The 25,656-nt window shown below is 38.2% G+C and overlaps 1 protein-coding gene across 2 annotated transcripts in view; it reads left to right on the top strand.

Annotated features, from left to right (window-relative positions):
* Window positions 1-25,356, top strand: part of PTCHD4 (patched domain containing 4) — a gene marked incomplete at its 5' end in the record, with an annotated part of 57,933 nt that extends 32,577 nt beyond the window's left edge. For both annotated transcript variants that reach the window (XM_081944417.1, XM_081944418.1), the window contains 2 exons: window positions 408-888; window positions 23,634-25,356. In XM_081944417.1, the coding sequence (XP_081800543.1) occupies window positions 408-888; window positions 23,634-25,267 (2,115 nt within the window). In that variant the 3' untranslated portion in view covers window positions 25,268-25,356. The remainder of the gene's footprint in view (window positions 1-407; window positions 889-23,633) is intronic.
* Between the last annotated feature and the right edge of the window lie 300 nt (window positions 25,357-25,656).

Below are 25,656 nucleotides of genomic sequence, written 5' to 3' on the forward strand. Positions count from 1 at the left end.
TTTTTATAAAGAAAATAAGGAGGCAGCAACATTTGTGAATGTTATAGCTTTGTTGGTTCTCCCTGCTAGTTTGCAAGAACATGTAGTAGTTAAATTAATATACAGAACAACACACTGCTGATTGAATTGGGTGTTTTGCCATCCTTGAAATTCCTCCAGTGGTCCTCCCTGAGGTTTGACCATCGTCCTCCCTGAGGTTTCCTTCACCCCCAAAGCCCCTCCCCTTTGTCTTTATGATCTTCAAAATTTAATTCAAATTGTTTGTAATTTTGATCATTGTAGAAAAGCAGGATAGCTGGGTTTGTCTTCTAGAAAGCTCTTTGTAGGAGAAATTCAGAAGTGCTGTTATTTGTACCTTAAGAAAAAGCTTAATCCTAACATATATGTCCCTTGGTTTTTCTCCTCAGGATGGGAGAAGGACCTTTATTGGCCATCAGCTTGGTGGAGTTATGGAGCTGCCAAACAGCAAGGACCAAAGGGTCAAGTCAGCCAGAGCTGTCCAAATCACTTACTACCTCCAGACTTACCATTCTGCAGCCCAGGACCTCATTGGTGAGAAGTGGGAGAATGAATTCTGCAAACTGATACACAAACTGCAGCTCCATCATAAGGATCTACAGCTGCATTCTCTGGCATCCTTTAGTTTGTGGACGGACTTTCACAAGACCAGCTTCCTAGCCAAGGGCAAGATCTTAGTGAGCCTCATGCTTGTTCTGTTAGTGGCCATCCTCTCCAGCTCCATGAAAGATTGCCTCCGAAGCAAGCCATTTCTTGGACTCTTGGGAGTACTCACAATCTGTATCTCCAGTGTTACTGCTGCAGGGATATTTTTCATTACTGATGGAAAATATAATTCGACTCTGTTGGGAATCCCTTTCTTCGCAATGGGTAATTATTTATCTTCTTAATAATAGGATTAGTGTTGCTGAATGACAGAATTGTGAATGGCTCCTATGTTGTATAAATACAGGTATTTCTTGATTGATTTACCTGCAGCTTTTAAGCCACCCTAAGCAGTTGTCCCATCTTTTTGTTTAAAGAAAAGAAAAAGGGGGGGGAGACCTGAGAGGGTAAAATGATTGCAACCAAATCTCAACCAAGAGGCAGAGCTTTTATTGATTTCAGTTACAAAATGAACAAAAATGTTTTTTTTTTAAATGGAGCATTGCTGAACTGGTTTTGAAAAAAGTTCAATCAGAACATCAAAGGAAGAGGGCAGGGAGAAGATTAAAACAATTCTAGAAGGTAAAGTGTCCAAAATTGGAACAAGAAGAATATAATTTGCAAAGGAAGTTAACTTTCTGACCACATGCATGTTTATTGATATAAAGTCTCCTTGTATGAAATGTGATTTAAGCTTTTGCAATGTGACCATATGTGTGTCTACTCATAAATAAAGTACAGGTAGTCTTTGGCTTACAACAGTTTGTTTTGTGACCTTGCAATGTTACAACAGCACTGAAAGAAGTGATTTATGACCGTTTTTCACACTATTGCAGCATTCCCATATTGAGACCCTTGGCAATTGACTCCTATTTATGAGAGTCGCAGTGTCCCAGGATAATGTGATCACATTTTGCAACCTTCTGACAAGCCAAGTCAATGGGAGAGCTATTGAATTAACAACTGTGTTACTAATTTAACAACTGCAGTGATTCCCTTAACAACTGTGGCAAGAAATATCATAAAATGTAGCAAAACTCACTGAAGAACAGAGCTTAGCAACTTAAATTCGGGGCTCAATTGTGGTCGTAAGTTGAAGGCTACCTGTACAAAGCACTCCAAATAAATTACATTTAGGATTACGGTACAACTGTGGAACTGTCCTCATCCCACCCACCCCACCCTACCCTCTCTCTCTCTCACACACACACAGAGACACTGATCCTTTAGCCATAATGAAAATTTGCTTTTATTAAATATTCTCAACATAATTAAACTTCAGATATTTTCCAGGTTTTTTTTTCCAGCTGTGACATGATACATATTCCATAATCTCTAGCTTTCTGAAGTTAAGGTAATTGCCATGATATTTCCAATAAGTTATTATCATGCCATTTACTTCAATTAAATAACAAATATCATGAAATCATCCTACCTTTGAAGCAAATAACATGTATTTGGGCAAGTTTAAATGAATGGACTGACATGATCAGCAGATCAAAACTGCAACTATAGCCAAAGGATTAGTTTTCTGTCAGTCTGCCTTTAGATTGAAATAGCTGATCTTAGTCTGTAGAGATGGGATGGGCCTTTTTCGATAGGAATACACTTTCTATTTGATTTTCAGGTCCTTCTCATTTAATTATACATGGCACCTTTATAGATCACCATGGGCAAAGTAGATTATTTCCCCTTTTTAGAAATGTGGTGGAATCTACTGCCAATGGGGACCAAATATTCTTATTTTAATTTTGAGTCAGGTCTCTTTCTCTTCAGAATTGTTAACAGAATTTCCATGTAACTAGAGAAAGAAAGGAAGCCAGTTTGGTGAACGGGTGAAGGTGCTGGCCTAGAGGCCAGGAGACTGTGAGTCCTAATTCTGTCTTCGTCATGAAAGCCAGCTGGGCGAGACACCCACTCACACGCAAACAAATGAAATAAAACTACAGGGCAAATATTTCTGGATTATTGTAAGATAAATTTGCACAGCAGTCAAAATTGCTATGTTCTTGCTACAGTAGTTAAAAGCTCTTCACTGTGCATATATAAACTTTTTCATTATTTAGGATATTCAGAGATATGACTACATCCAACTTTCTATATTTAAGGAACTGTAAGATGGTTTAATTTAAGAAAACCATCACTGCTTGTATCTGAAATATAGGCAATGCAAAGCACATCAAGTATCAGCTCATTAAGGTTGAAAGGACCATGATTCATGGCAGAGATGAGCTGGTGTGATCTATATATCATCCTTAATAGGACAGTGCCAAACCAAATTCGGAATTCTTTCAAATGCTAGCAATAAGAGGTGAATTGTGATCAGTTCTTTCATCATGGGAATAATGGCTCCCATTCCGGAAAAACAAAGTATATTAATTTGTTTTTTACTCCTTTTAAACATTTGTTTTTAAGGCTGTATTTTGTTTGGCAACTTATAAAACAGTGATGCATATTTTTTTTTAAAAAAAACCAAACATCTAAAAAAATCGCTCAAGCTCTCTGTCAAATCTTAAATGCTAATTTGTATTGTTTTAAACCAATATAGGTCTTAATGTATTTGAAGGCTTCAGTAGTCATCTGGATCTAGCCTTTTACAATTCTTTCTTTGCCTTCCTTTTACTTCTCGTGGAAGATAGGACAGAAATTCAGGTCATATGAGAAGTTGTTTGTGACTTGTAATTTATTAAGAGGAAGGCAGAAAAACCCTAATCTCGCTGGCATTTTCTCAGCCTCTTCCATTTATCCATGGTGAATGTTATACACTGTATAGCCAATTATCAATTAAAATGGTTCTTCACAAACAATGCAAGATCTCAATGAAGAAACCATATAACATAATACAAGTGTTTGTTTGGGTGAGTCTTGGGTGTAAATCCTACCTTTAAACACATGGGTGTCCCAGCAAAATTGCTAGGATAAGTGGGAGATCTCTCTCTGTTTCTCTGTTTCACACAAACCCTGCTGCTTTATTTTGGCTCTTGGCCTAAAGATTATATCATATTTTAAAAGAACATCTAGTGAATTATAGATATGCAGTTCTGAACATGTCAGAAGAAAATTTTCCCCTTGGATGAAGCTATTTTGGCCAGAGGTCCACATGATATATTGTCTACTTGGAGATAAACTTTCAAGCAAGGATATACAGGTGAAACTCAAAAAATTAGAATATCATGCAAAAGTTCATTTATTTCAGTAATGCAACTTAAAAGGTGAAACTAATATATGAGATAAGACTCATTACATGCAAAGCAAGATAGTTCAAGCCGTGATTTGTCATAATTGTGATGATTATGGCATACAGCTCATGAAAAACCCCAATCCACCATCTGAGAAAATTAGAATATTGCATGCAATCAATAAAACAAGGATTGTACATAGAACAATATCGGGCCTCTGAAAAGTATAAGCATGCATATGTACTCAGTACTTGGTTTGGGCCCCCTTTGCAGCAATTACTGCCTCAATGCGGCGTGGCATGGAAGCTATCAGCCTGTGGCACTGCTGAGGTGTTATGGAAGACCAGGATGCTTCAATAGTGGCCTTCAGCTCTTCTGCATTGTTCGGTTTCACATCTCTCATCTTTCTCTTGGCAATGCCCCATAGATTCTCTATGGGGTTCAGGTCAGATGAGTTTGCTGGCCAATCAAGCACAGTAATCCCACAGTCATTGAACCAGGTTTTGGTGCTTTTGGCAGTGTGGGCAGCTGGAAAATGAAGTCACCATCCCCATAAAGCTCGTCTGCAGAAGGAAGCATGAAGTGCTCCAAAATCTCCTGGTAGACAGCTGCATTGACCCTGGTCTTAATGAAGCACAGCGGTCCAAAGTCCTGTTGTTCAGTGGTCCAAAGTCCTCTTTTCTGATGACAGCAACTTTTGCCAAAAGCACCAAAAACTGATTCAATGACCGTGGGATTACTGTGCTTGATTGGCCTCTCCATTCCTCCTCCATACTCTGGGTCCTTGGTTTATGAAGAAAAGCATTAGTTTTCAAGACCAGTTGCTACTTTCAATCATATGCTTATGTGTTAGGTCCTTAGATTATATTATAGCTGCTGATTATTAATACAGAGAATAAAGAATATTCGTTTAAAGATTAAGAGCTAAGTACAACAAATTGCAATTATCAAATGAATGACTTTGGTTACATTAAATGGAAGAGATTATTTCTTGTTCCTTAGTTTCTGAAAAGTGTTTTTAAAAGAGTATTATTAAATAAAAATCATTGAGAAAGTCAGCAAAAGTCAAGGATTTAGAAAAAAATGTAAAATGGAGGAAAAATGCTAAACAAAAACCTTGGGGGGAAATGTAATTTGATAGGAAATTACTATCATACTTCCAACATTTTCTCATTTTTATTTCTTTGGATTTTCAAGTTCTGAATCCTCCTTTGGAGACAAGGTCATATTTCACTTACTGTTACCTGGAAACAATACATTACGTCAGATGAATTGGCCATCAGCAAAAATGCTTAATTCCTGTTATGGTATTTGGGAATGACCTTGGCAGACTGAAGAAAGAGATGCTGCCTAGGGAACAGTCAGCTCAGGGACAGCATACTCCACAGCTGCCTAGTGGTCAGACCTAGAGGCTTGGGAGGAGGAGGGGGAAGGGGAGGAACCCTCCCTAAGTTATCCAGCTGTAAAGGAGATGGTGGGAGAACAGTACTTTGAGTCTTGCAAGATGTCAGCCTTACCTTACCAGATAGAAGATACAGGCTACATGGCCAGAGAAGCTAATTCTACTTTATTTTAAAGCTACATCAACAGAATCTTGCAAGTCTGAAAGTACAATTTCCACTTAACCATTACAATCCTAGCAAAGTCATTATTTTGTTTAATGGTACTGTGAATTTTAGACTGTTCCTCAAAAAACAAAGTAACAGAATCTTCCTAAATCACAAATGCTGTTGTTTTTTGTTTCCATAAATTACTGTTTTTGATCATTGCGTCCAGAGTATTTCTTTTTTTTGGTTTGTGAAAAATTACCCATGTCCTGAATATGCAATTGCATGCATTGCACAACATAATGTTTTCTGTTCAAATATATATTTTGTTTATATATTTACAATAAAATTACTTAATTTTAATAATTGGAATTTTCCTTACCTTTTGCAGGCAAATAGACCATTTTGGTTCAGTTGTCATTTCACAATGATAGTGGCCTGTAATTTGTGACTCAGAATCAGTAGTATATGAAAAGTCTGTTCCTGCTTACCTTCCGAATTTTCTGAATAATGTAGGCTATTCCTTAAAGGGTTCCTCTATGTGCTCCTCCAGATTGCTCTCTTTCACAGATCATCTGCAAATGTTGTGGTATGTCTGTCAAGGCAACCCACCTAGGACATTGTTCAGCAGTCAAGCAGGGATACTTACAATAGCGAACATTCTCGAGACTAGGACTCTTCCTTCTCGGCATTTGTCTTCATTTTGCAAGCAGCCTTCACCATAAATATGAAAACTTTTTTCAATCAATGTTGTTGCAAAGTCCCATTTAGAAGTTGATACAACTTTAAGAATATGTTGTCAATAATGGTTAAATCAGTTTTGTCACTAATAATGATAATGAGGGTTATTGGTAATCAGTTAGAGCCGTGATGATGAACCTATGGCACGTGTGCCACAGTGGCACACGGCGCCCTCTCTGCAGGCACGTGAGCCATTGCCCAGTTCAACTCCACCACGCTTCCATGCGTGCCCCCTACCCCCCCCCCAGCTGATTTTGGGTCTCTACTGCACGTGGGAGACATGCACACATGCACGGAGATGGGGCTGTGCATGCATGCACAGAAGGGGGGTGAGGGGGGGTGTCACGCATGCGATTCGGCACGCAAGGACAAAAAGGTTAGCCATCACTTAGTTAGAGATACCATATTAAGAAAGTGTGTAAGTATTTCTGAAATTTCAAGTTTTCTAAACACAATTAAAATAAATTCTATTGAAACATATCTTTCCTTGCAATTTAACCTTGGCTATATTCTGGAAGAGACCTATGAATCCAAAGTGGTGCCTCTGAGGCTCATACAGATTTATGTATAAAGTTTGATGGACTTTTTGGAAGATATAATTCATAACCTTTCAAGGGGTTAAGTGTGTATCTTGAAGGTAGAAATACACTTGTTAATTCCAAACGTTTTAGTAACAAATCTATTGTGATTCCTTGCATTCTGCAGTATTGTGGATATGATCAGTACTTATATAATGAGTTAGATGCCATCAGTTGATGAACAATTACTGACAATTACATCCTCAGCTCCTTCTAGTAAGGATAGTCCATTATTTTTATTGATGCTTTCATCTACCATATTTTTTGTTTCTCAATTTTTCTACCTCTCCCAAACTTCTTGGCATAATGTTTTTTCCTGATCCATTATCTGCTCACATGATATGCCCAACTATGTGCATTTGTGTTTGCTGATCCTTACCTTATGAAATACAGTAGTCCTTATTTTATCCAGAGCCAAATGATTGGCTCTCGCAGTTCATGGTGCTCTTAGTAACACCTCAGATGTATACTACAAAAATATTTTATTTCTTTCATTTTTGGTGTTCAGCTTTCATAAGTGCACACATCACCTCAGGGGAAACCATTACTTTAATTATTTAGTTCTTTGTTATTGAAGTATTTTTATTTTTCATGATTTTATTGCTTTTCCTCAAAAGTAATTTCTTCTTTGCTTGTTCAACAAACTGCCCAACTCTTTTTATTCTAGAACTCAAGGGGAAAAAACCTACCTTCCACCATTAGTTCTTGAACATGCATATTAGTTGGCTGACATTATTTTTATCCTGTTTAATATTTAGCACTTTTCATGCTATCTAAACATTGCCAGTTATTAATCTCATTACTTCCTGTTTTGATTCCAATTATTATATCTTTCAAACCTGCCATTCTTATAATGTGCATAAGGTAAAAAAAAATATAGGGGAAATATTCATCCTATCTTCAGTCTCCTTCCCATGTAGAATCAATTTGCTTCTCCAACCTCAATTGTAACATTAACTTTTCCTTTATTGTAAAGATTCTTCCGAATAATATTCTGATGTGGTGGCAGACCCATTAGCTTTAATAGATTCCACATTCTAGCATAATTTGTATTGGGTTTTCAAAAAGATTTTGAAAGAGAAAAGAGGGGGGGAAAATGCAAAATAAATAATTTACATAATTATTTGCATCTCATGCAAATATAGGTGTATGTAATTTGATTTTTTTACATAACAGTTTCAGTAAAACATAACCTTTATTATTCATGCCAAATTTAGAACTTTATTCTAAACTTTATTCAATTCATTTATAAGATACAAAAAATACCAGCTCTGGTTAGTTGGAGCCTTAAATTCTCCTTGTAATGTTGAAGAATCAGTTTCCATGGTCCAGCTGTCAATTTCCACATAATGTACAATTGGTTCAAAATAACGTGTTCCACTCGAAAATATTAAATATTAAACTTTGTAGCTTACTTCTTCCCAAAATGTAACAACTTTAGGACATTGCAAAAACACATATTTTAATCAGGAATTTAGCAGGTTCAGGGCCGGATTTTCCTATAGGCTAACTAGGCTTCAGCCTAGGGCCTCAAGATCAAGAGGGGCCTTTTATTTTTATTTATTATCCGTGCCACATTTTTTATAAAGGTTAGTACCAATTACAACATGTTTCATTTAATATATTGATATATATCACAGTAATGATGTATTTTATTATCTCTCATGTAATTTACAAACTTAAAAATGGGAGGTGAAAGTGCCCCATAAGTGGAATAGCCTAGGGCCTCTTTTCATCTAAATCCGGCCCTGAGCAGGTTGCATCTCCAACAATAGAATAAATTACTTTTTTTCCTGTACAAACTCAGTGAAGTCCAATAAACTTCAGTTTTGTTTTGTTTTGTTTTGTTTTGTTTTGTTTTGTTTTGTTTTGTTTTGTTTTGTTTTGCTTTGTTTTGCTTTGCTTTGCTTTGCTTTGTTTTGTTTCGTTTCGTTATAAGCCATAATTTATCATGGGGGTTTCTAGTTTTCATTTGATTCAATCTTTATCTCAAGTTGCATGTCAGCTTTAATGATTTATTGACATCAGCTCTTTATAAAGACCAATTGTGATCTTTTGGTCTGAAAGAAGTTAATGATCCCTTCTAATAAATTAGATGTCTCTGAGGCCGAAAGCATTAAAGTCCAAATTGAGATGTCAATAAATGTTGTAATTATAAATATTGCCAGTGGGTGGCAGATGACAAAGAACATTTATCTTTAAACACAGAAAATGATAAAAATTCATAGTTTTTATCCAATACTAATCTAATGCAAATATCTTAACATCCATCCAGATTTTCTACAAAAGTATTTTAAAATAAATTTTGAGTTCTGAATTATCCCACATCATCAACTGCCAGATCTGTTAGAGTCACTCCAGATGGAAAACTAATACTAATACAACCTGTGTTGTGGGTTCAGTGACAGCATCTTGGAAATCTGAAAGAGCTTTCCCCCCCCCCCCTTACCTTTATGTTCTGGAGAACCAGGGAGGGTCAGTTCTGAGATACCATCTCAATTTATTTGTCTGGCTTGGGCTCGGATTTTGTTCTTCAGACCATTGTTTAGGCCTGTGATAGTGAACCTATGGCACACATAGGTTCTCTCTGTGGACACGCCAGCCGTCACCACAGCCCAGCTCCACCGTGCGTGTGCACGTGCCTCCTGCCGGCCAGCCAGTGTTCAGGTCTCTGCCGTGCAGGCATGGGTACGCATGTGGGGATGCACACACCAGTGGTGGGTTTCAAAAATGTTTACTACCTATTATGTGGGTGTGGCCTATTTTGTGGGTGTGCTTGACGGTCATGTGGCCAACTTGTAAAATGTAATGAAACTCATTTAACAACACTCTTGCTTAGCAATCAAAATTTTGGGCTCAATTGTGGTCATAAGTTTTCCTTCTTTCTTTCCTTCCTTCCTTCCTTCCTTCCTTCCTTCCTTCTTTCTTTCTTTCTCTTTCCTTCTTTCTTTCTCTTTCATAACATAGTCTGGTTGAATACTATTGGATGACCAGCTGAATTCTGCAAATGGATGATTATGAAAGGGAATGACTAGATGGATCTAGAAATTATGAACTCATCTTTAGGAGAGGGAGCTTTTAAAAAGCACTCTAGAACACTCGTAATGGCCCTATAGGTCACTGACAAGATGCTCAGATGTGTTGAGGTTGAGGCTAGCTAGATCCAGGCATTTGTTTCTATTCATGAATGTACTTTCTAAACAGGTCCATCTAACACCTATTTTGTTGATCTCTGGTTGCCAAGCAAAGGTATTTTCATTCTCTTACACCTTTAATTGACTATACACTTAAGTTGTGTCTTAAAGCCACTTTGATCTCTCTGAAAATATTTTCACTTGTAAAAAAGTGTTCTACTTTTTGCTATTTACAGTTGCAGTTATGGCAGCTGGATTTTGTTGCTTTGTTTCCTTTTTTTGGTATGGATGGATATGGATCTTTGTCTTTCTTTCTCTCCCCCACTATCCCCCACACTTAACCCTTCACAACCCCCCCCCCAAAAAAAAACCCTAAAACTTTATTTTTTTAAGCATTTTGCACCCGAAAAGTCGGAACAAGGCACACCAGCCACACACCACCTCCACTAACTTTCACACTGCCAAAACCCCTCAGCACTCTTCACCTGCGGTCGCTCCTTCAACCTCCCACCCGTGGAGGATACATAGTGGTCCTCCTGGAGGGGCAGCTGAGGGGCGTTTTCCCCCATAGCGCGTAGGCTGAGGAAAGTGAGAGGGGAGCCTGCTATTTTTTTCTGAGGGCCAGAAAGAGGCAAGGCAGCCTCAGGTGCCATCTGGGATCCCTCAGAGGTTTCGCTTCTCAGCTCAAAACAAGGTGAGGAAGGAGTCTCCGAGCCTCCTCCCACTGCAGACACACCTTCTCTTTTCTACTAGTGAGATCTGCCACCTTAAAGGTGACGATTGTGGAGGAAAGTATTTTCAGGTGGAGGATCCCCTCCCCGATTCCAAAAACAGTGCATGCGGAAGGCCCTGCCACCTAAAACCTCTTTCCTCCACGATCCTTGCGTCTGCAGTGAGAGGAGGCTCAGCGGGTGTCAGAAGGGCAGCGAGCGCTTGGTGGCTCCTGAGGGGACCAAGGCTTCTCCACTTGCAATGTCTTCATCCTGAGAGCATCGCTGGCAGCCGCTTCCCACAGCTCAGGAGGTCTCTGCTCTCTCTGCTGCTGCTTCTCGGCCTGAAAACACTTTCTCCACAACCCTCATGTTTCAGGCCAAGCAGCATCAGTGGGAAGAGCACGAGAGTGGACCTGCTCTTTTTTTCCGCAGGGAAAAAGGTGCCATCTGGGGAGAGCCCCTCAGCTTCTTGGCCCGAAACAGCAGATTTGTTCTCTTTGACAGCTGACTCGTTTGCAGTGGGGTGGGGAGAAATCCATGCTTTAGAGAGGAAGAAGGCCATCTCTAGCAAAAGCTTGGGGCCTCCAGCTCTACGGGTACGCAAACATATGCCTGATTTCCATTAATGGTATGGGCGTACTGGTGTGGACTGGTAGCAAGCCACCACTGGCACACACGCATGGATGGGAGGCGTTCGTACGCCCCCCCCCCCGCACCCCATTTTGGCTTCCAGGTTGGTGCAGGTGGCCTTCCAGCCCCAAAACGGGGCATGGTTGTGTTGGCACGTTTTGGCTTCCAGACTCTAGGCTATGGCTTTTCATCTTGTCTCCCAAAATTATTCTCTGACAACCCATCGCAGCTATTATATTTGGACCTTAGGAGACTGGACTAAGAGATGCTACCAAGGGAATAATCAAATAAGAAATAGCATTACCCACAGCTGCATAGAGGGTGAGACAGGAGGCTCAGAAGAGATCCTCCCTAGTTTCTTGGGTTGTAAAGGAGACAGTTGGAGAAATGTCAGACTTGCAAAATTTTGTCAATGTATCTTTACAATAAAATAGAATTAGCTCATCTGGCTTTGGGCAAGGGATAGGACTAGAAAACCTCCAAAATGCCTTCTGCCCCTATGATTCTGTTTTTTCTTATCCAGTTTGACCCGCAAGTCAACACACACATGCATGCACATATACACAGGCACAGTGCATATAGGGATTCCACACAAAGTATTAGGTACGTTGGAAATTATATTCATTTTAAGAATGAATGACCTTGTTGGCCTTCTAGAGCCTGAAGACTTGGTTTTGCCATGTGGTCAGGGGATCTGGTATTGTTGGTAGACCCTGCTAAATTGTTGTGTTTTTAGTAAAATGAATGGTACTTGTGCAGCATTATGTTTTTAACTGTTTTATTGTTTTTAATTATTCAAGTGATTTTGCTTGTGAGTTATGTATTGTTTTTGAGGATTTCTAACTTTGTAAGTTTCCCAGAGTTACAGCAGTGAGATGGGTGGCTGTATAAATTTAATATAAATTCACACACACACACACACACGTTAGCTATCTGTTGTGGCCCAGCAGGATCCGGTTGAGCTGGATGGACTCGGATAGCGAGGAACCATATGAGTCTGCCCTGGACGATGTGGAGGACCCTGTGCAGGGTTCAGACTCAGAACAGGGACCAGAGAGGCTGGTTGGCCACCAGGAAGCGCCTGAGGCATGGAGCAGTGGGGAGGGATCAAAGGCAGTTCGTCCCTGACGCTAGATTGAGAAGAGCTGAGAAACAGAAGCAGCCGTAGGCATACTCACAGAAGATGATTAAGCACAGGTGGTTGTGGATTGGCCCCTCCCAAGAGAGATTATAGGTGAGGCATTGGGAGGGGACATTTGCAGGAAACAACCATTCAAATTAGTAGTTAAGAAAATCTATATGTATATTCTAGCCATGTCTGTTCGTTTGGACTATCTGTGTGGCTTCATTTGACTTATCTGGGTTGCTGCAGAGTTAATCTACTGAATGTGAGTTGTCTGGGCCCTCAGCTAAAGGATTCATTATCTCAGTAATTAAATAGTGGCAAACAGCCAAGCTTGTGTTCTGGTTTATTCACAGGCATGGAGGGGGGTCAGAACAGCTATCCTATCTTATGCCCTGTTCTTTTTTCTGAAATGTATTGGGCTTTAGTGATATGTTTCTTATCAAGTTTGGATTTCTTCTTTTTTATTTTATTTTAAAGAATTTTATTGATTTTAAAAAATTTATGGGAAAGGGAAAGTGGATATACAAAATTTTTTGGCAACTCCATCGTGCTAGAGGTAGAAATCTCCAATTCTCACAACTTTTACAGAAAAGAAAAAACAGGATAAAAGATAAGCAGAAACAGCATCTTATTATACATTGTATCAACCATGTGTTCAATCATCTCTTTTGCCACTTTCTAATGTATCAACAATTACAATGATATTTCAAATACATTTATTTTTGTGACCTGAGTCTTTCCAATATTGTTCCCTCTCCCCTGTCCCCAGGGGGTTAGGGTTAGGGTTAGTGTTAGTACCTCATTTGTACCTCCCCTGTACCTCATCAATCAAGTCAGTTCCTGACCACATTTCCTTCCTAGATATACATATATCTGCCTCCCTACAAACCTTTGCACCGTCTATTTTTCTTACTCATCATTTGCCTCTTTTTATGATCAGTTTTGAGCAGTCCCCTATGTTTTCTCTGAACTTCTTAAAACATGTTTTCCTATCATTTCCATTCTTGCTGACATAGTTGATTGAGATATCTTTCCTTGTCCTTCCTTGTTCCATCCTGAAAATCTAAATTAAGTTGCCATACATCTTTTTCTTTCATCCTCCATCTGTCTCCAGCTATTGCTTTTTCTGAAAGCAACTTGGAGCTTTCCCTCTTTGAATTTTGGGAATATTTTTTCACTTTTTTTCATTATTACATAAATCTTTCCATAATTCTGCAGGCTCTGTTTGTCTGAATGGAATATACTGATTCTGTTCCTTGATTTGATTTTATATGTACTCCTAATTTATTTTATTTAATATTTATTCATGTAAGTTTAAAATATATATAATGTTTTTATTAATTATGTAATGCATCTGATGCCAGTTATCCAGCATGTATATCACATGCATCTTTAGTAAGTGCATGTGCTGTTGCAGCATATTCATTATTTCTAAGGTATATTATTCTTTTCTTTTTAAAATTATATAACCAAGCACATCCTTAACAACATCTTTTTTGAGCATCATTACCATCCCATCCCTGTGTATGATTTCATGTTGAGAAACACCCAGTTAAGTGTGATTCATTGCCAGGATGATTCCCATATAGAAATTTTAATTATTCAGTTTTGAAAAACATTTCCCAACTGGCAATAGTCCTGGCACCTGCAAAGGCAAGCTGTTCCCATGATTGCAGCAGATGTAAAAACACCCTTGTGAGCATAGAAGAAGTTGATGGTTGCTTTAGGTTGTATTTATATCTGTGCATAAATGACACAGTATGCAGACATTTCACAATGCCTCTATGAGTATTTGTGGAAGTTTCCTATGATTGACCCAGAACAGATTTTCCTATCATGGAAAAATCGTGGGCAATTCAGCTTTTATGAACATATATCAACTGCAGTATTTTCTCAGTATATACATGAGCATTCAAAATAGAAATATGCAATGTATTCAAAAGCTGCAGAAAATTATGAGAATTTTTTTTCAAAATGGAAAAACAATACTTTTATTTTTTTTTAAACTAAACAATGGATAATTTTTCATGAAGTTATTTCATCTTACAATGCCCTAGTTTAGGAATTGAAATTGCACACCATCAACTAGCAAATAATGATTATCTTAGTAAATTGTTTCCCTCACAGAGCAAGTTTTTAATTACAACACTTCTGAGCCAGTCTTCTAATAATGTTGCAAATTATCTGAAACATTTTGCTTAAAGGCACACAGTTCATACCAAGTCTGAGGGGACGGGTACCAAAATTGGATTCAGAGATGGCTACTATGGGATTTAAGGAATAAGGAGCAGAATCCAGGTCACCTGAACCACAAAAATTCATTTTCTCTTTGAGTCTGTAATGCTGTAGCCTCCAACTTTAAGATACCACTAAACAATGTGGAACTTTTAAAGTCCAATGGGTTTATCAGTTGCATTTCTCCTAAGTATACTATTTGCTTGACTTTGCTCTGATTATTAGTGTCTGCTTGGTTGGCTAAACTAAAACCATTCCAATGTTCTATGGCAGATTTCCAGATTTCCTCAGATATTTTTTTTCCACTAAGGATGCATACTTTTGCTGGATGTGATTTTACTGCATCTCATTTAATGTTCCTGTGCTAAAAGCTAACCTTTTAAATTAGTCATTTTGCTATGACATCAATTTGTAACTGAAAACATCAATTCTGCTTCACTGCATCTTAAAGATAAATACAGCAGGAACCAAAACACTTTTAAAGATCCCATTTCAATAAATGAGAATGTGATGTATTCTAGCACAGAGTATCATTAAGAAAGGGATGCATTTCAAAGCATCTCATTATTTGGGCAAGATCCAGCCAACTTTGAACAGCAAGGCCTTACAAATTTTTCCTGAAACGGGGCTTATAGCCTACAAATATTTCTGTTGGCTTCATTTGGCTCTGTAAGTAGACATGTAGCTTCCAAAGTAAAGTTCCCAGTTTAGAGGATGAAAAGAGAACATATTCCTAGCCTCCTCCTTTTTCTCTTCACAGCATGTTGTATCAGAATTCCAGAACCAAAACTGCAAAATCAGAGATGTACAGTCTTTGGGTTTACTAGACTACTGAGATCCAACAATGGTGCATAAGACAGAGCAGCAATTAAAGAACCTTGAATCTAAGAATTTATTTGGAGAAAGAAGTGGAAGAGTTCAAGATCCTTTAAAGTTCTACTTGTTTTAAGGTTTCTTCATTTCAGCAGTCAAAATTAAGATGAGATGGACTTTCCTTTTTAGTTTTGTTAAGCAACTACTAACTGAATTTTTCTGTCTCCCGTGTTTTGGCTTGAGGTCTGTCAGAAGGTCCAGATCTATCTTCTGGTTCTTTCTTTTCAAGGTTTTAATGTCTTATCTCCAGAAGCCTGGTAAACTGTTGAAACAATTGCAGGCTATTGCTGTACTTTTAATGAGAAACACCACTTATAAGATCAGTGAAAGAATCCAGCTCTATCTCCCTCTGTATCATCCCTAATTTCCATTCTCCTACACAGTAGTTGTTCTCTTAGACCCAAAGTGCTTGCCCTACCTGGGTTATTTAGCACATCTGACATTTGCTTTTTATTTAAATCTACATGCTTTAGGTAAAGGAAGGAAGCAATTTTGGACCAAAAGCTGGGATATAAGAAATTATGAGTGAGCAGCTGCAATCCAAAGGAGGCACAAACACTGCTGGCATTTTGATAGATATCTACATGCACACAGACATTGCTTAGATTCAACATCTCTGCTTACCTATACAGATAATTTCCCACTTTCGGTGTTACGTTTTGAACCCATAATATTGGAATAGCAAAATGAGTTTATGTCTGATTTGCTACATGTTTGAAATAAGGTCTGTCTTTACTCTGAGAAAGAGAGAACTTTATTCCTCACAGTTCCGGAAAAGGAAAAAATGCTGCTCTCCAAACTGTCTAAAAGAAAATGTTAAGCTTTTTTCCTAGTCCCAACACTGTAAGGTGGAAAGGCTTAATTTCTGATCACCTGCAAATAAGTCTTTTCCACTCTTACTGCACCAAGTCCTTTGGAGCTGGAGTAAGCTATGCGGAATATATTTGATCCTGGTAGGGAGTGGCCTAGTGTGCTCAGGGTTTCCGCAAACTTATAATAAGCCACTTTACTCTGACCCACCTGATTAATAATTTGCTTTCTACTGACATAGAGTCTTCTGCATGCCATTTGTATGTAGATACAATCTCAATCCATCATGGTGTATGTAAGAATTAGTCTGCCAAAGAGTATTGCTATTATTCATCTTCAAGTCTTAGCCTTTAGAGATGAATAGATACCACTCCTGGTATTTGGGCTTACTTATTTAAAATTAAAAACATTTTTACCACTTACATTCAGCTGAATCATTTACTACAGAATTATATTTTCAGTGCTTTAAAGTTTTAACCTACAGTTAGTCCTTGACTCTATGACTATGACTCAAGAGTTTCCACTGCTAACCAATGTAGTAATTAAATCAATTGGATCTGATTTTATGACCTTTTTGCTGCAGTCCTTAAGTGAATCCAGCTTCCTCCATTGTCTTTGCTTGTCAGAAGACCCTTGCGAAGATTGCAAATAACCATCACATAATGCTGGGATGCTACTTCCATCATAAATACATGCCAGCTTCCAAGCATTCAAATTTTGACCGTGTGACACAGAGATGCTACTAATATGGGATAATATAATATGGGATAATAGGAATCTTAAATATATGTAACTGTCTTTATAATGGAGCATGTCAGAAATATATATTGGTCCTAGGAACAAGACCTTATGGGAGATAAAACTAATCCCAGGCATTTCTCCATCTGCACACCACTTATTTCACCAAAAGATCACTCACTCACCAACACCAGCTGCCTCCATTACAAGATGGGGAGGATGGAATATATCTTGGGAAAAGTGTCCAGGGGCATTCGAGACCCCTCGAAACAATATCTGGCTCTCCCAAAAAAGCACAGATGGTTTATGTATTACTTTCCCCCCGGGAAATACCACATCCCGTTGTTGTTTTTTGAAGGCCCAGTCCTCAGAGATAAGCAAAAGAACCCTTCACAAGAGGTCCCATTACAGCCACTGACTGGCATGCAAGTGGCAGGGACTTTGGGGTTCTGGACTTATGAAAAGAACCACCGGGTTCATGTCTTTTCCATGAACGTGGGTGTGTGACAAACTCTGTAATACAGTTTCAACAATTGTCACAGGAATTCAAGAAAGCTTGAACCAAATTGCTGGATCTACCCATGCACTGTCAAACATTATATGCTTGCTTGCTTGTTAAGAAGTATTGAATGTTACCTATTTATTGAACTGAAACAGACAGATAAGAAGCAGTGGAAGTTTCTGCATGGAAAAAACTTCCAAAGGGGGGTATAATATGGGATAATATAACATGGGATAATAGGAATCTTAAATATATGTAACTGTCTTTATAATGGAGCATGTTAAGAGTTCTGTAAGAGGAAAGCTTTAGTTTGAAGATTAAAGGTTTGCAAGAGGAAGCTTAAATCACACCTAGCCAAACCGCAGGCTTGAAGACAGGAAGCTTTGACAGGAAACGTAGTCATAAGATGTCAAAAGTATGTATAAAAATACATGTTTTAGAATCCTTCGAAGTTCAGTCTTTGGCTCCTCTGTGTAGCCACTGAACATTGCGCAATAAACCTTTTCTGTTTGATCCCGGAATTCTGTGTCAGTTCATATATTCCATAATACTACAATGGGCAAGAATCAACCATAAGTTATTTTTCCAATGCTGTCTTTGAATGGTTATTAAATGAATGACCATAAGTCCAGGACTACCTGTAATTTCTAATGCATCATGGGTTTTTTATACCTTATATAGCAATCTGAGAGGTATTTAATGGATGGTATATATTTTTCCATAGTTAAAGTAGTAATGTTTAAAAGGCTGGTGATGATGATAATTCTCTTTAAATATTCAGTTATGCAATAATTGGAACTTAAGATCCTTCAGAGAAAGATGAAGCCTATATTGGACAGATCCCAGTGAAATAAATCAGGTCAAGCAAATAAATCAGGTTGAGTCATTTGGGTTGCTCTGAGTCATGTCTAATCAAGTAAATCAGGTTAAGATTAGTCTGTCCAAATGAATAGGTCAAAATAAATTAGGTCATGACTTAAGTTTGGATGGTACAAGAATCAATATGGTTAGCTGTGCTGGAAAAATGATGATTCGGGGAGGGGGGGGTGGAGCTGCAAGCAACAGAAGGCTTAGAAAGTTGGCAGAGCCTCATCTGAATCCGAGCCACCCCAAGGTGATACTAAAGGCTTGGCTTTGTGTCCTGCTTATTGCAAACATAAAGGCAATACACTAAGCATTTTTGAGGGACATGTCCTCAAGACATTGCCTTCACCTCATCCCTTAGATCAGAGGTCTTCAAACTTGGCAAATTTAAGACTTGTGGGCTTCAACTCCCATAATTCTCCAGCCAGCTGACTGGAGAATTCTGGAAGTTGAAGTCCACAAGTCTTAAAGTTGCCAAGTTTGAAGACCTCTGCCTTAGATAGTCCTCAGTTGTTCCTGTTTGAAAGCAGTGTTTTTCTTCTCCTAACAGAAAACTTCCCATGTAGACAGAATACTCAGAATTGTGCCTGGAGATGACACAATTGGAAATGGTGATCTTCCCAACTCCATTAGGCCAATCACTCTGTGCAAAAACACTCCCTCTACCAGTGTCCATGAGAGGTGCTGGTGGGGCTGTCAGAAAAGACAAGATGGTGATTGCAGCAGCACAGTCAAAACTCTATTTCGATCTTGCTGCTGTCTTGCCTTTTTTGAGCGCTCTCATAGATACCAGTCATCCATCCTCCTCTGGATACTATTCTTCATGGCCACTTTGGCTTTCTCTGCATAAGAGAATTTCTTCTTTTTCTCTTTAAACTGAAATATTTAATAGCCAAGAGATCAACAGACCCATCAAGCAAGAATCCTATCATTTGCTCTGTCTATAATTTACAATATATGTTTGTGCTGAGATAATACTTTTGGAAGTGTCTTTCTTACCCTTCCCCCCCCCTTTCTCTCTCTTGCACACACATAGAGGGGGGGTGACAGAAGAGAGTAGGTCACCATAGCTTCAAAATAGGAATTTATGCAGAGTCTGCCATTTCACTCAGAAAATTGTCCCAGACCAAATTAACCAAGAGCTTTATCCTACACTATACTTCCCTGTAATCAACTAAGAATAAAGTAAACAGCATTTTAACAATGAAGACTCAGTCAACTCTGGAGCTCTATACTAGGCTATTAACTTCCTATTTCTATTTAATCATTTTGTATACTACTAGTAGACTATGTGAGTTAATTAAATGAGAAAAAATAGCTTGAAATCCTAATTGTAAGATGCCAAAATAAAAAAAAAGTGTACATAATTCCGAATTGGAACAATACCGCTACTATTTTAGCCTGTTACTCTATTGCAAACTGTATTCCACAGAAAGGGGCTTTTTAAAATATTTCAGAATTCACTTGTTCGTATCCCCTGTAGCCAAATCCAGAGGGCTTTGAACACCTAGTTTTTTCCCCCAAGCATCAGGCAGGGATGGGGTGGAAATGTGAGGACAATTGATCTGGCACCTGGGGGGAAGGTTACTTTTGTTTTTAATTACATTTTTCTGGATTGTTATGAGCTGCCTAGAGCCACTGGGACAGGCAGTCTTAAAAGTCCTGTAAATAAATAAATTTGATCTATGACAGAGTCAGCAAAGCTGGTTACTGAAGAGAGGGAAAACCTCTCTTAGAGTCAAAATTAGAGTCAAAAGTACTTCAAAAGTACTTCAAAACAGGCTTATAGTAGGAATGAGATCTAGCTCTTAAATTGGGCTATTAATCTGGGTTGAAGTTTATGGTGGGGAGGTCCGTGGAAAGATTTAGATAGCAAGTATGTGTCCTGCTTCATCTGGAAGACTCATTACTAGAAAATCAAAATATCCTGTTATATAATCACCACACATTTGATTGCATTATTCAGATTCTCCATGAAAAAACCAGATTGTTGATCATGCAGAACTATTCCAGATCTTTAGCTTCCTTCAGCCGGCTGATACTAAAGAATCTAATAGTCTAAGACTATAGACTAGACTCTACATGGTGTTCCAGATACTCTTGGCTCACCAGAATGATAGACGGTGTAAGAGGAGAGCTGTGTTAATATAGGGTAGCATTTTTTCTCACTAACAAATATATTAAAAAGGCATCAGCTTTAGTGAACTACATGTCACTTCATTAGATGCATAGAAAAGCTAAAGTGATGTAGGAGTCAAATTAGGATGATGTGTTTGTATTGGGTGGGAGGGGTAGTTTTACAGAGTGGTATAGCCTAACTCTTAAAAAATCAAATATTGACCTCTGCAGTTTGGTTCCTTCTTGGAGCCTTTTGGGAGGGATTTCCCAGCTATGTGCTAAACTGTCTGAATCTGCAGTATGGCTACTTGTACTCTTGATCTTCTCACCTGAAAGACTTTGTACTTTGTGTCAACTACATTTGTCCACTAAGCAGCCCATAATCATTGTACTCATTGATGGATCCACTGTATCAGTTCTGGTTTAAAAAGAATGCCCCCCTTGTTCCCTAGTTTGTTTCTATCTTCAGTACACCTCAAGACATTGTTCTGGCAGTGTTTCTGAAATCCATTCTGCCCTGTTGACTTATAATGTTAAAAGGAATACGCTTCTTCTCAGGTCTGGTCAGTTATATGTTTGTCACTGTGAGAAACAATGGGCTTTGTTTCTCCCAATGGTCTGTGAATGTTTTTGGTGTTACCAGTTAAGCTCGCTACCTTCTCAGTACCAACTTACATTAAAGGGCACTCTATTAAAGCCACTGCCTGATTTAGAGACCTTCCTCTTCAGGACATCTCCAAAGAAACCAGGCAGTCTATTTCACCTACCCTTATGAAACATTGTGGCCTGGATGTCAGGGCCAGGGATGAGTGGGTCCCCCCACCCCCTTTTAGAGAAAGAGTGGGCATTTCTTCTTTTTACCTTTAAGTAGCCTATCAACAATATATAGGGAATTGGGGGAACATTATATAGGAAACATTCTTGCTTTTTCTCAACTTGATTAAAGAATATTCTAAAATGTTGGGCTACTGATAGGGTAACCTGTCAGCATGATTCAGGGACACTCATGGGAATAATGACATACAAGAAACCCACTGTGATATAAATTGCAGCTGAGTTAGTTGTTGGGTATTAATGTTAACACTTTGCTAAGTAAAGTCATTCTGACAAAATGTACACTCTTCTTAACATTTCTGCATATTAATCCTGCCTTGCCCACTGTTAGCTATTTTTTTATGGATAAGCTAAAACATCAATCCAAATTTCTTTGTTAGGATTGGTTTCAAAGATGAAATATTGTGTCAGTTTCTATTAAGGAAGCTATTGGTGTATAGTTCTGATTTAGCATTTTTAGAAATGTATTCCATGGTAACATTTACTATTTCATGTTTGATATGTGTATATTTAAATGAATCATGTATGTGTACTGTGATGTTTATATTACAACTAGTGCAGTGGTGAGATAACAACCGATTCTCTCGAAGTGGTGCAAACTGGCTGAATCCCACCACTGAACTAGTGTGTGAAAGAAACAATCCTGAGACACTTTCATCACATCCGCAATAATAACTTCAGGAAGTTAGTCATCTGTTTTTATACTTGTATACTTTTTATACTTATACTTGAGAATCCTTGAATGAAAATTGGCTATCGTTAGTGCTTAATCTTCAGTATCTTCAGTTTAATTTTCTAAGTGTTGCAATGCAGCAACAAAGTTTCAGCACACTGAGTTTTTTGATAACCTTGCCCAAGCCTTTTAACAATTTGTGATGAATGATACTTAATTGGGATTACGTTTTTTAAACCAAGAAATCTATTACTTTTCTGATTAATTAACCTTGCACTTATTTAGATAATTTATTTTTATTCTTTTCTTGGACAATCAAAATAAGCTCATTTTACTTTCCAGCTGTTTTTCCCCATCCAGCTGTGCCTAATAACCTTGTTCAAAAAAGTTATAAATTAATCCCAAAGAACAACTAACACACCATTTAACAAATAACAAACTAATAACTAGGAAGACATAACTATGTTGTGTTACCTATTTTGTTTAGCTTCCATTGAAATCAATGGTAAAGCTGCTGTTGATTTAAAACAAGCAGTGCCTTTCCTTGCACTAGTGCATATGTTTGTGGTTCATTGAAAACAACTGTACACAACTATTATGCTAAAAATATTAGTGAGGGTGCTTGCAGGATTGGTCAAGCTTCATACATAAGATGCTGAAGGAGAATTAAAGTTTCTTATATGTTTTGCATTCACTGATTGGCATCGCCTCCTGTTGCTACAGGTTGTGTTTTCCTGACATAGACAGAAAAAAGAGGACAAGCCATACAAAGCTTGTTGTCCTTTTTCCCTTGCTCTTCCCACTGTTTACTCAGGTGGGAAGATATAATGATGATCTATTTTCAAGAGACCCAGTTGAAAATTTTATTCCATTGTTCTCATGAAGAACAATGACATAAAATCCTTTCTGGCATGACCATTAGAGGAGCCAGAACTCTGACATGTAGATTCCTACATGCCCAAATCCTTTAAACTCCATCAATTTTACAAACAACTTTACAAGCCATGGACTTTCATATTCCAAGGGACTGGGAGCTCTTGGGAAGTTCCTGACTAGTAGCTCTTCCCAGCCCCAGCCAGTTTGGAAGTGAAGGCTTTTGGGAGCTGAAATTTGGCACTATCAGAAAGGCTGCAGTTCCACACCCCTAGTTTATCATTCATTTGCCTCAAAGAGAAGATAGAGTTTTTCATCTGATGGCAGGAAGCAACAGGGACCATGGACTTTAGTAGAATCCTGCTTAAAGGACTGGACCACAAAGCACTAATAAGAGGATAAGGACATCAATATTGACTTATGTTGGCAGCTATAGTATTGATATTTAGTTTCTGTTGACCAAACTTTTGACAATAAAATGATATGTATATATGGGGGAGGGGATTAACAGTGGATTAAATATAACTAATTGCTATCTATGCCACCTATTTAATTTATTCTATACAGTACAGTAATCAATTATAAATTGTTAAAAGTTAACAATTTACTTTAAAGATTAATAAAAAGTTAGAAGTTATGCTAAAAAAATTGAACATTTATTTATTTGAAATGGTATAGGGGGTTAGATTAGAAGACCTCCAAGGTCACTTACTACTCAGTTATTCTGTTAAATAGAATTAAAAAAGAACATGTGATGCTCAGTAAAAACAAATTAATGTATTTCCTCATTGTCCTTGTTTAGGTCATGGAACCAAAGGAGTATTTGAGCTTCTGTCGGGATGGCGTCGAACCAGAGAAAATTTGCCATTTAAAGACAGGGTTGCTGATGCCTATTCGGATGTAATGGTTTCCTACACCATGACAAGCTTCTTGTACTTCATAGCCTTTGGCATGGGTGCCAGTCCTTTCACCAACATTGAGGCTGTGAAAGTCTTCTGCCAGAACATGTGCATCTCCATCCTGTTGAACTACTTCTACATCTTCTCTTTCTTTGGCTCCTGTCTGGTGTTTGCTGGGCAGCTGGAGCAGAATCGTTACCACAGTATCTTCTGCTGTAAAATCCCCTCTGCAGAGTATCTGGAACGGAAACCCGTTTGGTTCCAAACCATGATGAGTGATGGGCACCAGCAGTCTTCTCATCATGAAACTGACCCATACCAGAACCACTTTATCCAGCATTTTGTAAGGGAGCATTACAATGAATGGATCACTAATATCTATGTTAAGCCATTTGTAGTGATACTGTATCTCATTTATGCTTCTTTCTCTTTTATGGGCTGCCTGCAAATCAGTGATGGGGTCAATATTATCAATTTGCTTTCTAGTGATTCTCCGAGTGTGTCCTATGCTGTTATTCAACAGAAGTACTTCAGCAATTATAGCCCAGTGATAGGATTTTATATCTATGAACCTCTTGAGTACTGGAATGGCACTGTCCAAGATGACCTAAAGAAACTGACTGAAGGCTTCAACACACTGTCCTGGCTTCAACAATATTACCAGTATCTGAGAGCTGGGAATATCACTGCAACCAATAAAAGTGACTTCCTTAGCATCCTCCAAAACTCATTTTTAAGAAAGCCCGAGTTTCTACACTTTAAAAATGATATCATTTTCTCCAAGTCTGGGAATGGAAATAACATTATTGCTTCCCGTATGTATCTTGTAGCTAGGACTAGTGAAAAAACACAAAGCGATGTTATAGAATTATTGGAGAAACTCAGACCATTGTCCCTGAAACAGAGCATCAAGTTCATTGTCTTTAATCCTACTTTTGTCTTCATGGACCAGTACAGCCTCTCAGTAATTATGCCTGTCTTGATCTCAGGTTTTGGCATCTTACTGGTCTTGCTACTTACATTCTTCCTTGTTATTCACCCTCTGGGGAATTTCTGGTTAATTCTCACTGTCACCTCGATAGAGTTGGGTGTCCTGGGCTTGATGACTTTATGGAATGTAGACATGGATTGCATTTCTATATTGTGCCTTATTTACACTTTGAATTTTTCCATAGATCACTGTGCACCCCTGCTTTACACATTTGTACTAGCAACTGAGCATACCAGAACTCAGTGTATAAAAAGTTCACTCCAAGAACACGGAACAGCAATTTTGCAAAATGTTTCATCTTTTCTTATTGGGTTGGTCCCCCTCCTTTTTGTGCCTTCAAACTTGACCTTCACACTGTTCAAATGTTTGCTGCTCACTGGCAGTTGCACACTTCTGCACTGTTTTGTTATTTTACCTGTCTTCCTAACATTCTTCCCACCGTCCAAAAAACACCACAAGAAAAAGAAACGAGCCAAACGAAAGGAGCGAGAAGAAATTGAATGTATTGAAATTCAAGAAAATCCTGACCATGTGACAGCAGTCTGAAAATCAAATTAAAAAACGTGGGATTTTTAGTACTGAAAAAATGTTACACGGAGCTGCAAGGAAAGTAAAGATCTCCACTGCTTGTGCTGGCCCCTGCGAAGCAAGACAAAGGAAGCCCAAGGAAGGAGCATATATGATCCATGGAGGTGAACGTTAAAGTAATAACCATTTAAAATGAAACAGTTACAGGAAAACATAGGTATGGCCAGAATAGCGATCGTATGTTTTAAAAGTTGGCCGAAATAAAACCTATGCAATTGGGAAGTAGATATTTATTCCATCTGGAGCAAAGTACTTCCTTATTTTTTATATATCTTTATCTGTCTGCAAGTCACAGATGAAAATTGTTTTGCTACTTCTGATAGCCAATATATCCCCTCCTAAAATAT

Source organism: Natrix helvetica, assembly GCF_964273705.1.
Source record: "Natrix helvetica genome assembly, chromosome: 2".
In the NCBI taxonomy this organism is placed as follows: Eukaryota; Metazoa; Chordata; class Lepidosauria; order Squamata; family Natricidae; genus Natrix; species Natrix helvetica.